At 40.6% G+C, this 21,149-nt stretch overlaps 1 protein-coding gene across 1 annotated transcript in view; it reads right to left on the reverse strand.

Annotated features, from left to right (window-relative positions):
• LOC131959680 (disintegrin and metalloproteinase domain-containing protein 12-like) overlaps positions 1–21,149 on the reverse strand; it is an 89,609-nt gene that overhangs the window by 34,674 nt on the left and 33,786 nt on the right. Inside the window, exons 4-6 of the mRNA XM_059324895.1 lie at positions 9,305–9,383; positions 3,349–3,425; positions 2,012–2,198 (exon numbers count right to left, since the gene is read on the reverse strand). Coding sequence (XP_059180878.1) covers positions 2,012–2,198; positions 3,349–3,425; positions 9,305–9,383 — 343 coding nt within the window. The remainder of the gene's footprint in view (positions 1–2,011; positions 2,199–3,348; positions 3,426–9,304; positions 9,384–21,149) is intronic.

Below are 21,149 nucleotides of genomic sequence, written 5' to 3' on the forward strand. Positions count from 1 at the left end.
TCAGATGGAAGGAACGAGTGAATAATTCAACAAGTAGTAGCTTTAAAATATATAACAGGCCACTTACCAATATCTACATTGCAAATGACCTTTTAAAAGGGGGTTAAGGTGAGTCGTTTTTGTATTCTCCACAGTCAGAATCTAAATACAGGCTTCAATAAGAAACATTTTTCTTTACCCTTGGTGGTTAATACCAGATTTTTTACGCTTCACAGTCTTTTCAGAGCACAGTGCGATTAAAACACCAACACAAACATTTAAGTAGCAAACACAAAGAAAAACAGAATCAAAGGGCTCAATTAATTTTAAATGCAGGGGATCGAGGGAAGCTTAAGGTGCTCTTGGGTCTTTAAAATAGAGAAAGAAAACATTCTTCAGTAGGGGATTTTGAAAGGTTTGTCAAGTCAGGCGTTCTAATGATTAAAATACGCCTTACGTGGTCCTAGGGTTGTTATAATAAAATCACCTGGTTCACTATATAGATGATGCACAGGAAGTAAACATCATCTCATCACATAATGAAAAGATCATAGATAGAAGCTTTAGACAGTCATTTCAGCATGCAAACATAATAACGACGCCAAGATCAATCATTAACAAAAACCCCATCAACAGAAGTATCTATAATTTGTAGAAAGAGCTCATTGATAGTCACTAATTAGGAATTGCCAAAAACTGCAGTTCCTCAAATGGCCACTTGAGGCTGGCTCCAAAAGCGAGTCAGTCCCCATAGAACCCCATGTTAAAATGCTGAACTTTACAGCAGAAATAAACATGTTTACAGCCTCAGACAGACAAAAACAGACAAGACACCTCTTTTCCCATTTTTTGCCAGATTTTACCCACGGTTCCCAGTTAGACAAAGTCTGTACTAGTGTTGACTGGTTGGGGACACTTGGCTAGTTGGCACAAAATCTGTTAGTGTGTGAGTGGAACAGACCCAACTGCAAACATGTGTTGCCAATAGCCAATGAAAAAGAGAGGGAGGGACCCGTTTATTCATCTTGATGGTTTTCTCCGAGCAGATATCTGTGCAGACAACAGCAGCAGCAAGCTGATTTCCATCCATATTGATTTACTTCTTTCTTCTCTTCTCCTTTTTCTTATAGTTTTATTGGTGGTTGGCAAACAACAAATTGGTGCATTACTGCCACCAACTGGTATGTTAGTCTACCCTTTAAACTGTTGCCCTTGCGAGAGCTTGCGTGAGAGTTTGATGCGTTCAGTTGGCTTTAGTCGTTTTAATCATGTAGTTTGTCATCCCAAGTCTTTCAGTTGTCATACAGAAATCTGCTGAAACCAGTCATGTAGTGTGTACTCCAAGTTTTTTCAAAATCTATAAAGACTGTGAAAGTTATTTTCCCAGCTTAAAGCAGAGCTTCACATCGGCTCGTCAGAAACCTATCGGTGACATCTTGTTCATTGACGGTTGGCAAACCATCTAAGAGATGCATTACCACCACCAAGGTCAAGAAACCGCTTCCATCACTAGAATTAGGCTCAACTTCTGAGCGTTACTTCACCTCCCCTTCCGACAAGATGTCACAACATGGTTGATAGCAATGAATTCCTTAGTCTACATTGATATCAAAGGAACTAGAAGATCTGAGTCTGCTACAGCCTCTGAAAGAAAAGTTGGTAGAGTATGTGGGGGGGATGTCGGAACTCCAAGGGATTAAAATAGCTTTTCCCTTTGTTCTACCTGAGAGTGCCTGAAGGACATTTTACTTAAATAGCAAACTTTGGTGAGTTGTTTAAAAAAGGCTAACCACAAGTTGCAACTTCCACAGTTTGAGTCCACACAGGGACATTTGTTGAATGTCACTCCACATCTCTCAAATCCTGAGACATTTCTCTACTCTCAACTCAACAATGAAAGCATACAATTGGCAAAAATAATGCAAAGAAAAGAAGCAATACATCCTGAAGATAGTCTTTCAAATCCCATTGTGAGTTTAGACAATTTACCTTACAGCTGGAGATAAACTGCAGACAGTTTAATGATCCTTACCCTTTTGCTGAAAGCCCTGAACGGACTGCTGTCTGCATGTTCAATGGGGTAGGATATGTTGAAATCATGGCCACAGGTGCCAGGAGCAAAACTGAGGTGTTCAGCTGTGTAGATCCAGTGAGTCCCATCGGAGTGATCAGCAGATGGTTCCATTACATAGGATTTGCCTTCAAGTGTTATGAAACCCCTGCAGATGAAGGAAAGGTTAGATAAGGTAGGTGCCTAGTCATATTTTATTCATTTTTCCATATTGCACTGAACATATCAGATATGCAGAAAACAAAGAGTTTTAATATTGATTTGGCTTTGATAAAAGTGATCCTGACTTATGTATGACTTCCTAATGTAACCATAAACGATTATACATCACTGTGATGGGTGACTAAAGAGCAGTACTTATTAGTTTTTTCCATTGTTTTCCTCTTCCTAAACTTTTCTCATGATTTAACAGTGGTCTCAGTGATTTAAAGTGACATCCTCATGCAGTGAGTCTAAATAAACTGTGAGATTCTCACAAACCTTGCACAATAAGTCTCAACCACATGAACTCACTCTAACCCCCGTCCCCCCCCCCCCCCCACCCCCCAAAAAAAAGCCTGAGCACTGCCAACCCAAACCAAGAACAATTTGTCTCACGGTGAGCCAGGCTATGTGTAGCTCTCTGTCAAAAAAGTTCTGTGGATGTGTTGTTGTGCAGACAGGTTGCAGAAAAACTGAAATAAATAAATAAATATTAAGACCAAGGGCAACAGCAAGGGCTTCAGAATCAGGCGAATCTCTCCGCAGAGGGCGTAGATGTTTGGCTGCTTTGTGAAAACATTCCTGATGGTGTCCAATGATATTACTGCAACCATTACTCCTGTTTGACATCTGCAAACAGTGTTTCCAACACCGAAATACCTCACTTGTCTAAAGCCTTACACTATGTCAAGATTAGAGGTTTTCAACAGTCCATACAGGGTGTCATCTCGGTGTATTAATGTAGCAAAATTCATTATTCACTGAGATCTGTCGACATGCCAGTCCTCAGAGTTTTACACTTGAGAATTATGACTTGGCCTCAAGTCAGACTTTAAGTATAATTCTGTTTTGTTACAACCTGAATCTGATTTTCATAGCTTTAACAACCAATTAGTGGTTTTGGTGACATTGTTCACGCCAAAAATAATAGATTAGACAGCTTGTAAACAAGCCAATACCTTGTTTTTTGGAGGCAAAGCCAAAAGTGAGCACCTGAGGTGTCAAACAATCACTTCTTATGCAGGAAAAACTGTGCATGCCGTGCAGCTATGGCAAGTATTTGATCTGAAAAACAAAAAAGTAGCTGACACACTTACTTAACACCAGCACAGGTACTGAGGCTGACATCCGAGTTGACACGACCCTCCACCTCACCGTGGTAGTAGCAGTTTACCTGAGGGTGCACAGACCAAAATACTTCAGTATTTACAATTCAAGACATGAGGAATGGGACCAACGTGACACTAAACATGTATTTAGGTTTAAGAACAGTACAACAGCAGCAGTCCCTGCTGATCGCTGTGAAGTATGAGCGAATTAACTCTGGGGGAGTCGTCTTTTGCAGAGTTGGCAGCAGCCATTCACACCCATCACCACAGGCTGGTGATGGCTGAAATCTGTGTGGAGTTACACATTTCCCAGCACAATCTTAACACGCTGCTGCATTCTCAGGTACCCGCTTTCATGGACCACCTGTCAAGCTGCAGTGGGGAGTAACGAAAGTGAATTAAGCCCATGTTTATTGAACCAGGCCTGGTAGTGAGAGGGTGGGGAGGAAGCGTCTGGTTTAGAGTGAAAACAACCCTTCTGTTAGACAGCCGCGCTCAGGTGAGGTCTAACCAACAGCCCCTTCTGCCACGCTGTTCAGGAAAACAAGGAAATGTGCGTTTTCCACTCCTCTCTGACTGCTTCTAAATATAGCGTGGCATATATGAAGGCAGTAAATTTCAATGTCCAGCCTCCTTCAAGGTGGCTAACCTCGAGAGGCTGCTGATCTTGCATGTTCCGTGTCTAAATGAGTTTCACAGCACTTTTTCTCAGTAATTCTGCAATAAACTATGACAAGTTTTCTCACAGCGGCATTGATATATTGTGCCTTTAAGGTTGGGGTTCTATAGCATTGAATCCACTTATTAAAGGCATACTACATAGGAATTGTTACTTATTGTTTGTAAACACAAATATTAAACCTGGCTCCTCCTCCCTGGCTCTCGTTTTGGACTTAAATTTGTCCACATGGTGCTTCACTTCCCTATATTTGTTTTTTCTTCACTGTGTCTGCTATTTTTGTACAACTGTGCCTAAAAAGTGAGACCCAGAAACAACCCAAACACAGCCATAGTAATAGAAAAGAGGAAACAGACAGAAGGCAGGGGCTCTGCACACACCTCTAATGGGTCATAAGTGATGATTGGAATGGATTATTTTTGTATGAGTCTATATATTGTTTTTTTAGGAAAATCCAACATAGAACACCTTTAAGAAATTCCATATTACACTCATTTCGGGATAGTTTTTATTAATTTAACAGTAACAAGTTGTGGATAGGGCAATATTTAAAGCTGCACCAAATCATATATTAACACTGGATTAAATGACTCTATGTGGTTCTGTCTAATAGCATGTATAGCAATGTAATGAATAGTTGAACATAGAGGAGCTAAAATAAGAGTGATCACTGAACTTACATTTGTTGGATTGCCAGAAACACGACTCCAAAGGAATGTTAATGTTGCTCAATGTCTGCTGGATGTGTGATAAGTTCCAACACATTTGCCATAACAACTTCTATGCTTTTAAAATGTCAATGTTATGTTTACAGGTTCTTCTGCTTTCACTTAGAGGGCCAAAAAATGCTACTGCTTTGAGAGCTTTTGAGAGCAAAAGTTAATCTTCAAAGAACTGAAATATAATGTTTAAATACAACTAATAAAAGCTTGAAAGAAAATGGACTGGAATGAAATTTTTTTTTACCTGTAAACATAATGTGTGCACTTACGTTTCTTCCAAATTGTATTTGATTAAACACTTGCACAGCAAAAACATAATTTTCTGGAGACAGGGTTGAAAAATGGACCAGAACCCAAAGTTACCGCCCAAAGGACAATATCTTATTCAGAGGGCATCCAGGAAGTGGACCCAAATCCTTGAAAGCCTTCGTCTGTTTGGCCACTTTCCATATCTCTACCTAGAGGTGTATTGGAAGAGAACTATCCATTAAAGCGGTGTAAAAAGGTGCAAAGAAAGGACAGCCCATTACATGAAATATGAAATTTTAGTATAGCAAGGAGGAGCAGAACTGGATTTAGTACGCTGACTTAATGCTACCACCTCATGTTTCTTTGATGAGATCATGACGGTGATGCATTGATATAAAGGATATGAATAGATTTTTTGTTTCTAAGGGTCTTTGCAGGAAGAAATGAAAAAGGAAAGTGCTTACGCCTTCATATCTGGAATAAGAAAGATTAATAACTAATACCCAGATTATTGTGGGAGGCAACCCAGTGTGTGAACATTACATTGTTTATCACATGCATGTATTTTTCTAAGTTAACTCTTTAATATCCATGCTAGTGATTCATATTCCCAGTAGTTTTGTTACAGCACATGGCACTCATTTATTGTGTTGTATGTGGACTCTGGTGAGAAAGGGAGAGGACTTAAAACAGACACAAGAGAGGGCTGACTCAAGCTGAAGTCTCTCCCAGCAGTACCTTGACTTTGACACACAACTGAACCCTGCAGATCCCTTGCCCAGATCACTATATCAGTCTCCTCCCTGCCGACAGGACAAATAAATTAACTACGAATCAGTCTCAAAAGATCTGGCTGTTTCCAGTAAAAAAGAAAGAAAGAGCCTCCCATGAAGAGCTGGTGTTGGTCATGAGAGAGGAATGAGAGGAGGGATGGAGGTCGAAAGATGTCTGTTAGTTCCCAGGCTGGTGAGACACTCAGGTAGACACGCAGGTAGATATAGGTTACTGGTAGTTATCCTGTGGTCCGTGCATTTAATCCACCCATCCATCAAGTGCAGAATGAATTAGTTGATTAGTCAACTAGTTGCTCGACATAAAATTAATTGGAAGTAATTTGATGCAAACATTTGCTGAGTAAAGTTGCTGAAAAGAGAAATTAATGCAGAATTGCCTGAAAACGGCATTCTTTCTAACGGCCAACAGGAGGCGACTACACTGGCTACAAAATTAACTGTATAGAAGCCTATGAGGAAATTACCCTACTTCTTACTTGATTGATTACCTCAAGAGGATGTTTGATGCAAACATTTGCTGATTCAAGTGGCTAAAAAAGGGAAGCTATTTGCCTGAAAAATGCATTCTTTCTAACGGCCAGCAGGGGCGACTCCACTGGCTGCAAAAATTAACTGTTTAGAAGCCTATGAGAAAATTATCCTACTTCATACTAGATTTATTACCTCAAGAGTATGTTTGATGCAAACATTTGTGATTCAAGTGGCTGAAAAGGGAAGCTAATGCAGAATTGCCTGAAAACTGCATTCTATCTAACAGCCAGCAGGGGGCGACTACACTGGCTACAAAATGAATAGTAAAGAAGCCTAAGAGAAAATTACTCTTCTTATTATTTGATTTATTACCTCAGTTAACATTTTCCTAATAGGCTTATGGTCTCAAATACTTTCCAGACATCTTCTAGACAGCATGATGTTCATTTTGTGAATTATGGCCCCATTTAGAGTACAATAGACAATAAAACAAAGTAGGATTCAGGGCGTGGCTGCCTTGTAATTGACAAGTCACTACTACAGAACATTGTGTGCTCTTGATTTGGCAGTTGTATTAAAAGACATTTTAGTATGCTTGTGCCTTTGTCCTCTTCCCCGTCTCCACGCTCAAATCCATACATGGTAACTACTGGTTTCAAAAAACCAAGATGGCGACGACCAAAATTGCTTCAAAAACAGTCATTTTTTTCACAAACTGATGGATTAAGACACTTTTTCTCTGTTTTCAATCATTTTCATTTGAATATTTTGGGCTTTTTATCAGACAAAACAAGCAATGTGAAGTACTCTTGGTCCCTGGGAAATTATGATGGTATTTTTATTATGCTCAAATATTCTAAAGACTTAATGATGAATCAATGATGATAATGGGCACAACCTGCTGCAGAAGTCACCCATTAATCCATCCAGATAACGATCCAATCATTCCATGTGCCAGCTATCTGAGCTGATGCCTCTCCATGTCTCAGAGTCCATCCTGAGCTGACCCGCTGTAACTCCTTTATTGTCTTTATGCTTTGGAATGGCAGCAATTCTGATGAGACGGCCGAGCCCATCCAATGATGGTCTCAAAGCAGTCTCAAGTGGAAAATATTGTTCATTTCACTGTGTGGGCTGGCCATTATTGAATTAAATTAATCTCCTCTTTTGTGGATTTAAGCATAAGTAGGCCAGGCATTCTGTGCAAAGACCTCACAGGATGTCTATTATTATTCTTTCTGGGTATCTGAACATAAATTAGACGTTTAATTGCTTTCAAAACTGCAGCTGATCAAATCACTGAAATCAGGCAAGCAGGTGGAAGCTTTGAGCCATAGAAAGTATTCTACCTGCTGCAGCCATTCACAGTGCACTGTACAGGCATTTTCTAAAGCTCAAAATAAAAATCCTTCAATAGAATGGTATTTATGGATTCATGAAAGATGTTTTCAAAGACCCTTTGTTATTCGAGAGCAGAACATGTTCTGCTCAGGAAAAAACAACTGAGCTTAATGAAGATAAGACATTTTTTACCACCACACTGACGCAAATGGCAGGAAATGTAAGAAGACCAAACCACAACCTTGAATGTGTGGGGGAAATATAATCACTTTGAACATAATAATCTGTAGATAGTGGGAGCACTGTGGTTTCCATGTGTAGTTCGTTTGGCCAGTCATGTTTGAACAGGCTTTGGTTGAATGCAGGTAAACAGTCCATGTGGAGATCATAAGGGGCAGAAAGCATCAGCTGAAATGCAATCTCGGAACGTCTGACAACCATTTAGCTTTTAATTAGCCTTTTAAAAAATGATCTGCTTTCATCTGCAAATATCTGTTTATTGAGATTAGCCAAAATGTCGTATGAAAGTATTGATGAAGCTGCTAATTGGCTTGACTGGTGCACGGAAGAGGGCATCAATGAACAATTTCCTTCTCTGTTTTGCACTATTTTCCTGGACATCTCTGATGCACATGCTTAATTTATCTGCACAATATTCAATCTCCTGCAAATGTATAATTTCCCTGCAAAGTCAATTTTCTCTGCAAATGTTTAATATTTTAGGCATAGGTTTTAATTGAAATTCAGATTTATCTTAGGTTAAAGTTTGTTTATGGCTATTGTGTTATCACAATACAGTGTATGTTTAATGTATATGTGTATCTATCTATCTATCTATCTATCTATCTATCTATCTATCTATCTATCTATCTATCTATCTATCTATCTATCTATCTATCTATCTATCTATCTATCTATCTATCTATCTATCTATCTATCTATCTATCTATCTATCCATAACTCATTTCCCCCAGAGGCTAAAACGTTAGACCACAAGCTGAAAGGTTCCGAGACTAAAGAAAACACAACTCAGGAAGAATAAATTATAGAGTATTTAACCTTTCAACTGCAAAAAAGATGATACATTTGTAAGTTATAAAGAAATAGCAAAAAAGCTGACACTGCACCCTGCTGAAACTCGCCAAAAATGATGTCTCTATATGAACTCTGAAACTAATCTGGTGAAAAATTACATTTGTGAGACTTAGCAGATGTATTTCAGATGGAAGTGCTAATGATGTAATGACAGGTGCTGAATATTTCACAGTCGGTGTGACTTCTGAAGTGCACTAGTTTCATATTTTTCTTTCAGAGCCGTATTACAAACCATTTTTTGGGCTCGGCTTGAAGTCTATCTATTATAAAAGAGAGTCTGTTCTCTGACCTCTGTCCGCCTTTTATATCATCAAATATGAATCTGCTGGTGGAGAACGAAAATGGGCCCGCTCACCTATACAGGCTTCTTTGTGTGCAAGACTACCCAATTCCAGGTGGTTTAAAAGTGGGTCTAACTGCAACATCAATTTTTCTTTACTTCCTCGCTGACCCTAATAAGAGCACAATGAAGCAGAACCCAAGAAGAAGAACGGTTCCACAGAGGCCCAACATTTATAAGGACGGCTGGCTGGGTGATGAAGAACTGTGTCAGCCTTAATAAAAAGCAGAATATAAAAAGGTTGTTAACATACCGTGAAGTTGTATGAGCCTGTGACCGCAATGCCATCTTCCAGGTAATGGGTTTCTGTATAGTTACTTGCAAACAGCCCCCTAGAAAAGATAAACAAAGACAACAAATGCTCAGAAGTGACCCTAAGGGGCTTTTTTCCCTTTAAAAAAATCAATCACAATTTCTTAAACCAGACTTGCATGGAAGATAAACAGTCTGATGTGATTTAAAACATAACCCTGCTTCAGAAGAGTAGATATTTAATTTAGCAGCTGTAGGCATCAAAAAATAAAACTGATTTAAAAAAGGGCCTCTGTGACGTTTTCTATTAAGCCACTTTAACAGCACATGCATACACCATGAAGAAGCATTCAATATCAATCCATAACTCATTCCATGTGATACGGCAGAACAGTAATTAGCTCACACATTGCAGACAATCACAAGTAATGAGCAAATGGACACAATAGTATGATCTGATGAGGACGGGAATAGGGAGATTATGTTGACAGGAGAACAGTGAAGAAATCATTTTTAGTTACAGACGGGAATCAATAACACCATAAAGTGACTCTCTGAGGTTACCAAGTGATCCATTTACAGTTTACATCTAGAAAGCACAATAAATCAACACGGGGAATCTCTGCTGCAGGCAAACAGAGGCATTTCATGCTACTCTCTCTTTCTTCCTATTGATGAAAGAGCAGCATAAATTCAGGGGTCACTACCATGTAGGGCGGGGGAGATTACTGCAGTACCTTGGTAATGTGGCACCTTTTGCCTTCTCATTTATCTCCATCAGAGCAAACTCATTTTTGCGAACACTGTTTTGGAGTTAAAGGTTTCCACTAGCCAATCACTGGAAGGCTTTACTGTGAAACAACAGCTCCCTGTAGTATATAATGGAATACTGTGGAAAAGCAATGCAATGTGCCCAGTAAGTCAGTGAGAGAGTAGAGGAAACATCTCACCTTAATGTCACAAACACACCTTTAGTCAAACTAGTTTTACTGAGAGTGTAAAAAATTCAGTGTTAAAAAAACACATTCTTTTTCCTCATACTGTCTGAATACACCTGTATCACCCTTCATCTGAAATGCTCTGTTTCTGGAAGTGTCTCTTTAAGCCCAGTCTGCTCTGATTGGTCAGTGTTTCCAGTTTTTCTGCAATATCATTGCAGCCAGGGAATTACTGTAGCAGCACTGTAGCAGCACTTTCTGTACATATATAGTGAAGTTATGACATCACAACCTTAACAGAAGTCCTCACGGCTCATTTAAAGGCACAGTTTTTGAATACCAGCTGTATGCAATTATCTGTTGATTGGCCATGTTGATACTTTGACAGTATATACTGTATATAGCACGTAGAGCGGCATTCTCATCCAAAAAGACATATATGGGGCCTTTGAAATTTGCAAGAGAAACGATAAAAGAATAAACTACATACTTGCTATGACCATATATTACAAGATAAACTGGTATTGTTTTCACTGGTACGAAAAAGATCCCACTTACTTGTTGTTTACTAAGTTTTATAACACATTTTATGACCCTCTTCTGGTGAGGGAATTAGTAAATTATCATGGAGATGGTTTAGCTGTTATCATATGACCAGTACCAACAAGTAAGCTTCACTTTGTGTTGAGAATTTATTTGTAAGCTGCTGTTTCAACGGTCAAGAATAAACCTTCAATATTTTGTCTGCAAGGGAAATACATTCACGGCTGTCTCACTTATCAAAGTTCCACTACTTTGTTATGTTTTGCAGAAACTTTGTAAGAGTGTTCCTGGTGAATGTAAATCATAGAAGTCAATCATACATTTTGATGGTTTTCAGTTGTTGTGTGGCTCTGGGTCACCAATGGAATCCATTGCAATAGTTTTATACCTGGGTGCACAAACAAACTGTCAGAGCCTCCTGCAGGGGGTGATTTATTATTTGACATGCAGAAGATAGATTTTCAGTAGAGCACACTACATAACCAATTAACTGTGCTGACCAGTCACTGCAAAGACAGAAAAAGTCTTTATTGTCACAGCCATAGTGCAGTGATGGCTGCCCTTCTTGTCACCTACTGAGGTTACTGCTCCTTGGTCTGGCAGAGGGAAGGACACTCAGCAGGGGGGAAAGAGGATCAACAGCAGAAATAGATCAACAAATGAGCCGAGATCCAAAAAAGCAATGTGGACACCTCCTGGGTTGATTATTGCAGCATGAGCATGTGTATTTGTGCTCAAGAGACTGTCCGTGTATTGTACATACAGCGAGTGCATGTACAGTGTTACACTACAGGACACCACCAGATGCTTGGCTGGTGCTAATCCACAGCAGAGGAACAAACCTCAGCAGGCAGCTGGATTCTCTTACTGACCTCACCGCTGACAACCCAGCTGGGAGTGTCAGCTGTAACAACCTGGGGAGGGGGGTTATTTTGTTTGGGAGCTGTCAGCATGGGACACAATGCTTCCCCGCCCTCTACTCCTCTACAGAGCCAAAGAGCTGGTAATAATCACTGGATCAAAGCGAGGCCAAGGAGGAGAGAGAGCCAAATAAAATGATGTGTTTCTTCAGTCTTAATTAGGTCTGCGCTCTCGGTCGGACACACAACCTCAACATCTGCCCACAACAGACAATCCAGTGTGGTGACTGCCTCACCGCTTGCCTGTAACACTCTGGGAGAGGTTGGGCATGAAAAAACGTTGTGCAGACACCCATGTGTCTGCAACATGGACCCAAGAAGCCACACTTCAGTCGGTCTACAACATGAAACCAAGAAACTGTAACCTTAGTCCATCTGAATAGCATGGAACGAATATTCCTGTGCTTTTTCTCTACTTTTAGGACTTTTCATCAATTTTCTACATATAGACCACCACTGTTGGGTTGGTTCAGTTTTAGTTTTTTTTCCAGTCCATAAACTAGCTGAACCGGCATTATACGGTCTTGCAATTTAAAAAGTAGCCTACCTCAGCAACCTGCATCGACGACGTCAAGACGCTACATCCAACAGGTATTTTATTAGTATTATGCAATATAACAACTTATTAACATTATATTATGTTAACAGATCAAGGCCTGACAGACAGGAGATCAAATTTCAGTAGAGATGCAAGGTGGGATGTGTTTTTACTAGAACATTTTTGTTTTCTGAGACGGGACTTGTTAGTCTCAAAGAAAACTAAAACTGGACCAATACGGCATCATTTTGGATTCGAGGCCAACAAAAGAGGCAAGCCTCACTCTCTGCTTCCTTTTCTTCTTATTTAAGGTTTATTTGATGATTGACATACCAGCCTAGAGGTGCATTAGCTCCACCAAGTGGACTGGAGACACTAAACTCTTATTCTGGTAAAATGTGGTAAGTGGTAAAATGTGGCAAGATTCACTGTTACCAACATGACCCGTTTTTTTTTTTGTTTTGTTTTTTTTGTGGACTGGGGGGTGGTGGGGGTAAGGTGGGCATTTCAGGCACGTTGTTGTGGTTCAGTGATCAACAGAGGGCGCAACCCTATTGTGAACCCAGTCTTTTTTGGACTAGAACATAATCAACCGCCATATCAGACTTGCATCTGTAGTACACACATGTAATACAGGCACATACTGTAGAAGTACCATTTGCATCATTGAGTAAAAAAAAAAGTGCAGGAACACATATAGATAACCTTCCAATGCACACCTGTAGGTTTATCTCATCCCAGCTGAGCGATGAACCATCAGCCAACAACATCATGTGTCTAATTCTGCGAGCCACCCGCCCCACATGGCAGCAGCAGCTCACTGTTTATCAATCAGCAGGAAGTTAATGAGGCGTGGAGGATGAGAGGAGAGGGGCATGTCGCGCCCCCCATTTAAAATGCATTACCCACAGGACAGGCCTCCAGCAGGGCGCCGTCTGACTGACAGGGAGTCAGCATCAGGGAGAAGCATCTAGAGTCAACAAGAAGATGCTACACTCCAGCTGTTAATGCCACAGAACCTGTCCCGAGTGTTGTAACATAAACACTGCAGGTGGTAAATATCAACTAGATATCTGCTACTGCTGCATGAACTTACACTTCAAATACACTGAAATATTTGTTAACTCTTCTGCATGTGTTAGACAGGTACACTAATTACAGTTATGTTTATGTCCTGTCATGCTGTCTCCGGGTTGAAAAATAGAAAATAACTTTTTGAAAGAAAACAAATTAGGTTGGAGGAAAGAGTAAGATTTGCCTGTCAGTAGATTTGACAACGCCGACAGAAAGACAATGAAGTCACTTCAAGCTAATCCTGAATGCCAGCCACTAAATGCCACTTCTGTTCTTCCTGCATTAAATTATCATATTTTTTCTGTTGTATCTCTGTTCAGCATTGCCAGCCTCTTCTGTCTGTCTTTGTATAGGGAAATAACACCAGGATTTACGCATGCCTTATCTAAATGGAATATATTCATATAAAGGAATAAATGTCAAGGCTAACTATTCAAACATAATTCATGTTGTGAACGTTCTAATTGAGAAAATACGACCACGATGACCTCTGGAAATAAATCTCTTTGGTGAGTTCTCTTCGTTCACATGTGGTTCTGATTGCTCATGTTTGCTCTGCTTTCAGGCGGGTAAAGCAAATGTTGCTGTGTGAGGTATATTAATTGCAACAGGCCTGATGAATTGCAGTTAGTGTCTAATCAATCAACAGCAAACAGGAGGTCTCATTTGTAGGTGAGTGCTGCATGTGACCTAGAAAGAAAGGTCCTTTAAAGCTTATAAACAGCTTTTATATGCTAATGTAACACCGGCTTGCCATCGTTTATGACATCACATAATTGTATAGCGATGTGATTGTGGCAATAACAAAACACTGAAGCATCGGGGTATACCGAAAGCTCAGCCGAAGTCACACAGAGGCCATAAAAAGACATTCACAGTGGGGGACAGGACAGTTTATACTGGTTGGGACACTTGAATGTGTCTTGTGGGAACAACAAAGCGGTGGATTGAACGATGTGACCGGCCAAGAGGAGAAAGAAAAACTTTATTGTGAGAAAGACAGTGTTTCCTGCAGCTTGCTCATGCTGTAGGCATCATGGATCTGTTCTATTTGGCGGAATATAAAATAGCACATTTTTCAGTCAGTGGTCACAAATGGGTTTTTAACTTCAAGCTCTGCAGGACTTCCTCTTTTCTCTTGATAAGGTATCCAACCAGGCTGCAAGAATAATCGAGCAACGAGATGGTTAGCGCTTACCAATTCTGTGACGATAATGGAAGTATTTTATAAGGTGCGTTTACCTCTTTTTTCGGAGTACATAATGTGAATGTCCTTAATTGACCTGCTTTGACCAGTAAACTGACATAAAGGCCTCCGTTACTGCCGCTGGAATACAAGCTGGATCAATGTGCAGCGATTTCCCAGTCACAGGCTCCGATATGTCTCATTAAACTCAGACAACCTAATCAGGGACTTCTGGACAAATCCTACAGTTAACTATGATAAATGAGAAGCTAGGCATTAGACCTCTGAAGAGCAAGTAGCTCTCTTGCACTTGTAAGCCCTGCTGTGTAACGGAAAAGTTATTCAGGACAGATGTAAATATAAACATTTAGAGCAGATGAAATCATCATCAAAGAAATACGTTTCTCGTAAAACTTAATCTAGGAGCTCCAATTAGTACATTACATTTCGACGGAGAGACCCGTGAGGCAATGTGGTAGTAATAATGTCCCGTCGCTTTCATGTGGCGAGTGGCGAGAACTCAGCTCGGCGTGGAAAAAGTGGGATCATGTGCATTTAAACCTACAATAGTGCAAACCCCCCGAAGCCAAAAAACCTTGTCTCAGTCTTAGTAACATTCTTTTTCCAGGCGCAAGGGAAGAGGGCCAGTCTCCCTGGCTGTGATCTGTCTGACATCAGGCAGTGTTGCAGGCCAGTGCCAAGTAGAGCAGAGAAGCAGAATTCCCCCTGCTTACCCTGAGCTCAATGCAACTCCCAGTCTTCACGAAGCATGTCATGAACAGAGCCGTTAGAGCATGCCAGCCAATGATTTCTGCTCAGGGAGGAGGGAGGAAGGGAGGGGGGTTGTGGGGGAGCAGAAAAAGTCAAGGCAGATGGTTTTGACTTTATTTATGTAAGTTGCCATGTTCAGAAGCGAGCTAACTCTCAGCTTGGTGGTGCCCCTGGCTTGAAGGCCACAGGCACAACAACGGGAAAAAACAAAAGCAGCAACCTCCGGGTCCGAGAAGTGAGGCAAACCAGGAAGTGCCTTAAGCTGCATTTTACCGAAAATTCAAGCAGGGGGCGTTGACGGTGGCTGCAAAAGCATTTCGGTCCATTCATTTCAATACAAAATGAGAAAACTTCTCATTTGATTTATTACCTCAGAATTTTTTTTAAGACAAGACTATGGTCTCAAACCCTAGTAAAAATCTTCTTCAGGACAATTTGATGTTAATAGTGTAAATAATGGTCCCATTTAGAAGAAAATAGAATATCATATGATTTTGGGCATAGTTACCTGTGATTGACAGATGGCTAATAAGGCGTGCCGTCATCAGACGAGAAGCAAAACAATGCATACCCATGGCAACGTGTCAGTAAAGTATATAAGGACGTTTACCGGTTTGGTCTCATAACTTTGACCCTTCCACTCTGTATTTTCACTTAATGACAGTTTATTTGAAAGATTTGTTCATTAAAAATGTCTTGTTCAGCGTTTGGTTGGACTAACAGACACTCCAAGGAGTCGCTGTTCATTATTTTGAGGTAAGTAACGTACATTTTGTTTGTGTGTTTTGCTAGCCAAAATGAACATCCCAGTTAATGCTAACATGAATTAGCAGTGGCTTCCCTCAGTCACGTTGTCGGTGTAGAGAGGCATGTAGTCAGTGTCGTCAGATCCCTCTCACTCCTCCACAGTCCAAATATGGTCTGCTTCCTGTATCGGAAAGAAGATGGCGACACAAGATGGGGACAATGTCACGCTGAACTCGATGCTTCCAACGGGCAGTCCACAAACCAATGGGTGGCGTCACGGTCACTACGTCCATTATTTATACAGTCTATGGGGAAAACACAAAAAACTTTCTGCAAAAATGAAAGCTTCTCCCATGTGATTATCCTTATTTCAACTTATCATAACTGCCTCATTATGATTCTTTACACCTGTGTGGCATTCCGAGGGTGGTTAATTGGTCAGCGAGATGGTCGAACAAAATAGTCATTAGCAGCAGTGGCACGCAATTATTGCGGTGACTGTCACCCAGAGATTGATGCGGTTAAGCCCAGGCATGCCCCGTGAAATCAATAAAGTGTCATCTCTGTGCAAAGTCTGCGTGATGGATGACTCCACAGGATACCAATTACAGAGACTGGATGATGAATACCACCCAACAATGGATAAGATAATTGAAATTAAGACGGAATTGCGACACTAATCTTTGATCAAGTGTGAAAATAATGATGCAGAATATACTGAGAAACACAGGTATGTTAGTAACTATCAAAATAACAATTTATATAGTAGTTCAGGTTTGTTTTTTTTAGAAGGAGAGAAGAAGCCAGATATTACATGCCTACATTTGGATCATCGCTACTGCAACTGTGCATCTAAAAAGGCTGAGTATGTACATCAATTAAGGCAGTATTATCAGTGGACCAGGAAAGGGAGAAAGCCCAGAGGAACCAGAGACGTGCTGTTAGCAATCTCACTTCTCCAGGAATACAAATGCAAAGTCCGTCCTCACCAGAAAAACAACAGCATTGGTGTTTTCTTTGTTCAAATGCTTAGGAAGGCCTGTGATTGTGTTCTCCCATCAAACAAGCTTTTGTGGTTGCAAGAATAATGACTTTCAGTCGTAAAGGTGGAAGATGCATGATACTTTTTTACCACAGCAAAGAAAGGCTCTTAAGCAGGAGGTCAGAGTGGATGCTGGATGATAACCACAACCACAGTCTTAACCAACAACAGTGAAGGCAGAGCAGGAAACACACAGGAATTGTTATTGTCTCGTTTTTGAAAGGCTGGGACTCGTGTCATAAAAGTAAGATGACTAGAGATGTACAACACGGAACAATGAAGGACCTTAAATTTGCAAGGATTCTGAAAAACTTCCAACTGGTTTATTTTGTCTGAGAGATTTGTGATTGTTTGATTTGTTTAGTTGTTTGTTGTTGTTGTTTTTTCAGTACAGTTCTATTAAATCTATGGTTCTGTCTATTTACACATCTATCAGATATACTACTGTAGTCTATGCCTTAGGGCGGAACTGGACTGTTGCTTTTTACCTTTTAGGGGTTTTTTTCCGTGACGTTTTTTTACTCATGAAAAGATGCTAAATTGTATTGATGTTGTTCGTTCATTCATTCATTATCCTTAACCGCTTATCTGCACTCAGGTCATGGGGAGCTGGAGCCGATCCCAGCTGACATTGGGCATTCGCACTCTCATTCGCACCTACGGGCAATTTAGAGTCACCAATTTAACTTAAGTGCAAGTGTTTGGACTGTGGGAGGGAACCGGAGTACCTGGTGAGAACCCACGCTGACACAGGGAGAACATGCAAACTCCACACAGAAGAGCCACAGGCCGGAATAAATACAATGTTCAAAAAAAGAGAGATGACCAGAGATGTGGACTTGAGTCAGTGGTACTTGGACTATGTGCAATCCGTGGCCTAGAGAAATCGGGCTCAAGGGTTGCCGGTCCGAGTCCCAGGACTGACAGGTCAAGGACTGCTCCCCGGGCGCAGAAATGTGCTGAGCATGGTGTGTTCACTGGTGTATAAAGGATGGGTTAAATGCAGAGGACAAATTCACTGCTCGCTGTTTGAGTGTCTGCGCAAAACTGAATCTTGATCTTAATTTTAAGACTTGAGTCAACTCGGGTCGCTGTCTTGCAGCTCGACTTGACAGCAAATAAATAACTTGAGACTCTACTTGGAAGTTGAATGACTGTTTGTTTTCAGTTTAAATATTAAATTGAAAATGCTGAAAATGTTCACATAACAAGTGTCATGACTGGATGACTACTCTGTCAGTCAGGCTACCTGACTGTCTTTGGATCAGATCAGATTATCATCATTGTGCCTATTCCATCTCTTTCGGATTCAACATGTAAGGAAAACATTTGAACACAAGACCAGCCAGACTTCAACACCAAGACTTTCATCAAGACTTAATCAGATGCTTAATCAGAGTCTTTGAGCACTGACGTTAGCCAGAAACAATCTGTTCTCTCACAACTCTGTAGCTAGATAATGTTAGCCTGATTGGTATCACTAATCAACCCAATTGCCAAAATAAAGTGTTCGCAAATCACAGATATGTTGAATCTCAATCTCTACATTTTTACATATCATTTAATGCTGCATTAAATGATAACAGTATAATAACATAAGTTTTATGTTGACTTGCCCAAGAAAAATTAGGACTTTGGTTCAGATATTGACTAAATGACTTGAGTCACATGTCTTGTTTTCTTTCTGTCCCTCAGCGCGGTTGCGCCCTGTGTCACATGAAGCACACACGCTGCTGCCTCACCACATTATGGGAACACTTTGTCTCTTGCTGCACCACAGTTCAGGAGTGAGTGACACAGAGTCCAGCCATTCCAGTCTGACAAGCACAATGAGAACTAATAAAATAATAAAGAGCCACGCTTGTTTAATATCTCACTGGTTGTCTGGTTTTACGACTCATCTCTACAGAACTGCAAACAAGATCACCACAGGACAGGAAAAGTGGAACTTTGAGCCAGATGTTTTTCCACATGATTGTCTTTTGTTCCTTCGTCTGTTGTCACTTGACAACATCAAGTCACATCTGGCTCTCATGTGTTTTGCTTACACCACTGTGCTTGTCACCCAAAGAAATGCATGCACATGACAAATGAGAACTAAGCAAATCATCACCTGCTCACTCATGGTTTACAGAAAGCCAAGGCTTTCATTTCTTCTAAAAAAAAAAAGTAATTAATATCACTTTATTGCTCATGATATCACAACCTCCCAAGGGCAAGAAGAAAGTAATCACATGTGACTAATCAAAGGCACAGTGTGAACTCTAAACGTTCCACTTTGGGTCAAGTGCAACTTGAAGCTCAAATACTTCTTATGCTTGCAATTAGACAAGTGAGAACAATTACACTGAAATTGTAGGAAAGCAAATAAAAAGGGAAAAATCTTTGTCCCAGGTGGATGTTTCTTTTTCTTCTTTTTTTGTGGCATGGACCAGTGACATTGTTATCTGAAACTAATTATGCCGGGTGCCAAAGCAGCAGTCTCTCAAATCGCCTTTGTTGCTGTGGATCACTGGAGGGGAGATCCTTCATCCTGCTTTCTACTCCTATCTGCCCTGGGGCTTCTGCTCCTCTGTGGCAGAGAGCGTGCCTCCGCTCTGCCTCTTCATCTCCCTCAGGGACGAGCTCCGGTTGTGTGTCAGCGTGCGGGGGTGTGGGAGAGATAGAAATAGAGAGTGCGTCCCTGCTTGTGTGTGCGGGAATGAGCGAATGTGCTGGTAGCTCAGCATGATTTATAAGCGCGACTGTGTGGGAGCATGTGTGCACGCTTGTACACATGCTTCGCTGCATGTGCTGTTTCCACGACGAGGATTGTGTTTGTGCTCTGCACACATCAGGCTCATGGCTTATAGATCATGCAACACATCATTTTCTTTCAGCACTATCTGCAAACCACAACACTCCCCGGCTGGTTTCCTAAACTACTTATTCAACCCTCAGTACATCCTGCATTGGAAAAATCAGGAAGGCATTATAGAACTGTAAAGCTTTCATGAAGTATTCTGCAAATTCTTAAAACAAATGTTTAAAGGGCCAGTTCACCAAAATCACACTTTTTCACCAAAACTACTTGCTGCCAAAATCTCTTGACAGTGAAGACTAATGAGGATGCAGTTTATGGAAAGAAATGCTGAATGTCAATGTTTTTTTTTTTAGAATACAGTTGGCACCACAAACCTTGGGGTAGAAGCCAGCAATAGATACCTCATTTTGATATTCATGTCTTCTAGGCTGCAGCAAAAATCAGGAAATATTGAAACCCAGGAGATGGAATTTGACTAAATGGAATTTATATTCCTCTCTGTTGATACATTCCATGTGGAAACAAAAAGCTTTACGTGCAACCTCAAAGCAATTAATTGCATCTTCACTTTCTGTTTTCATTTTCCTGCTTCGTGTATGTGTGTGTGTGTGATCATTATGTGGGTTATGGATGAGAATGAGAGGATGAACTGAGGAGAGGGGGGAATGCAAAGTCATTTTCAGGACGGGTCATGCTAATTCAACAGCTTTGAGCTTTCCCATTAATTCAAATGGTTTGCGAAGAACTTGGCCCAAGGCCCAAAGCTCATGCATCTATATTCATTGCAACCTCATGCCTGAACTAATGAGTGGCTGGGGAACGTCCAACAATCAAGCCGATCACTCTCTTCACAAGGTAAATGCACATGCAAAAAAACAGCAATTCAATTAATTAAATCTGTCTGTACTTGTATGCCCTCCCCTCTTTTTTCCTCTGACCTTCTCCCTCATCTTCCACGCCCTCAGGGAAATCAAACAATTGAGGTCGGAATACAAATGTACTCCTCCCTCCCTTCATGTCTTTCACCCTTAAGATTAGGGGCGGGCGATAAGGCCCTAAAAGAATATCAACACATTTTAGGGATTTTTTTTTGCAATGATAACCTTGACAATATGACAAATTACTGAAAAATATATAGAAAATATGTTTGTTTTTTTAAATTATAATTATTATTGAGTCTATTTGAATAACAATCCTACAACAAAATAAAAGTCAACCATAAATCTAAAATGTAGTGCAAAGTGCAAATCTCAACAGTTGTCAAATACAAAAAAGTGACCCTTG

Source organism: Centropristis striata, chromosome 21, assembly GCF_030273125.1.
Source record: "Centropristis striata isolate RG_2023a ecotype Rhode Island chromosome 21, C.striata_1.0, whole genome shotgun sequence".
NCBI classification, from domain to species: Eukaryota; Metazoa; Chordata; class Actinopteri; order Perciformes; family Serranidae; genus Centropristis; species Centropristis striata.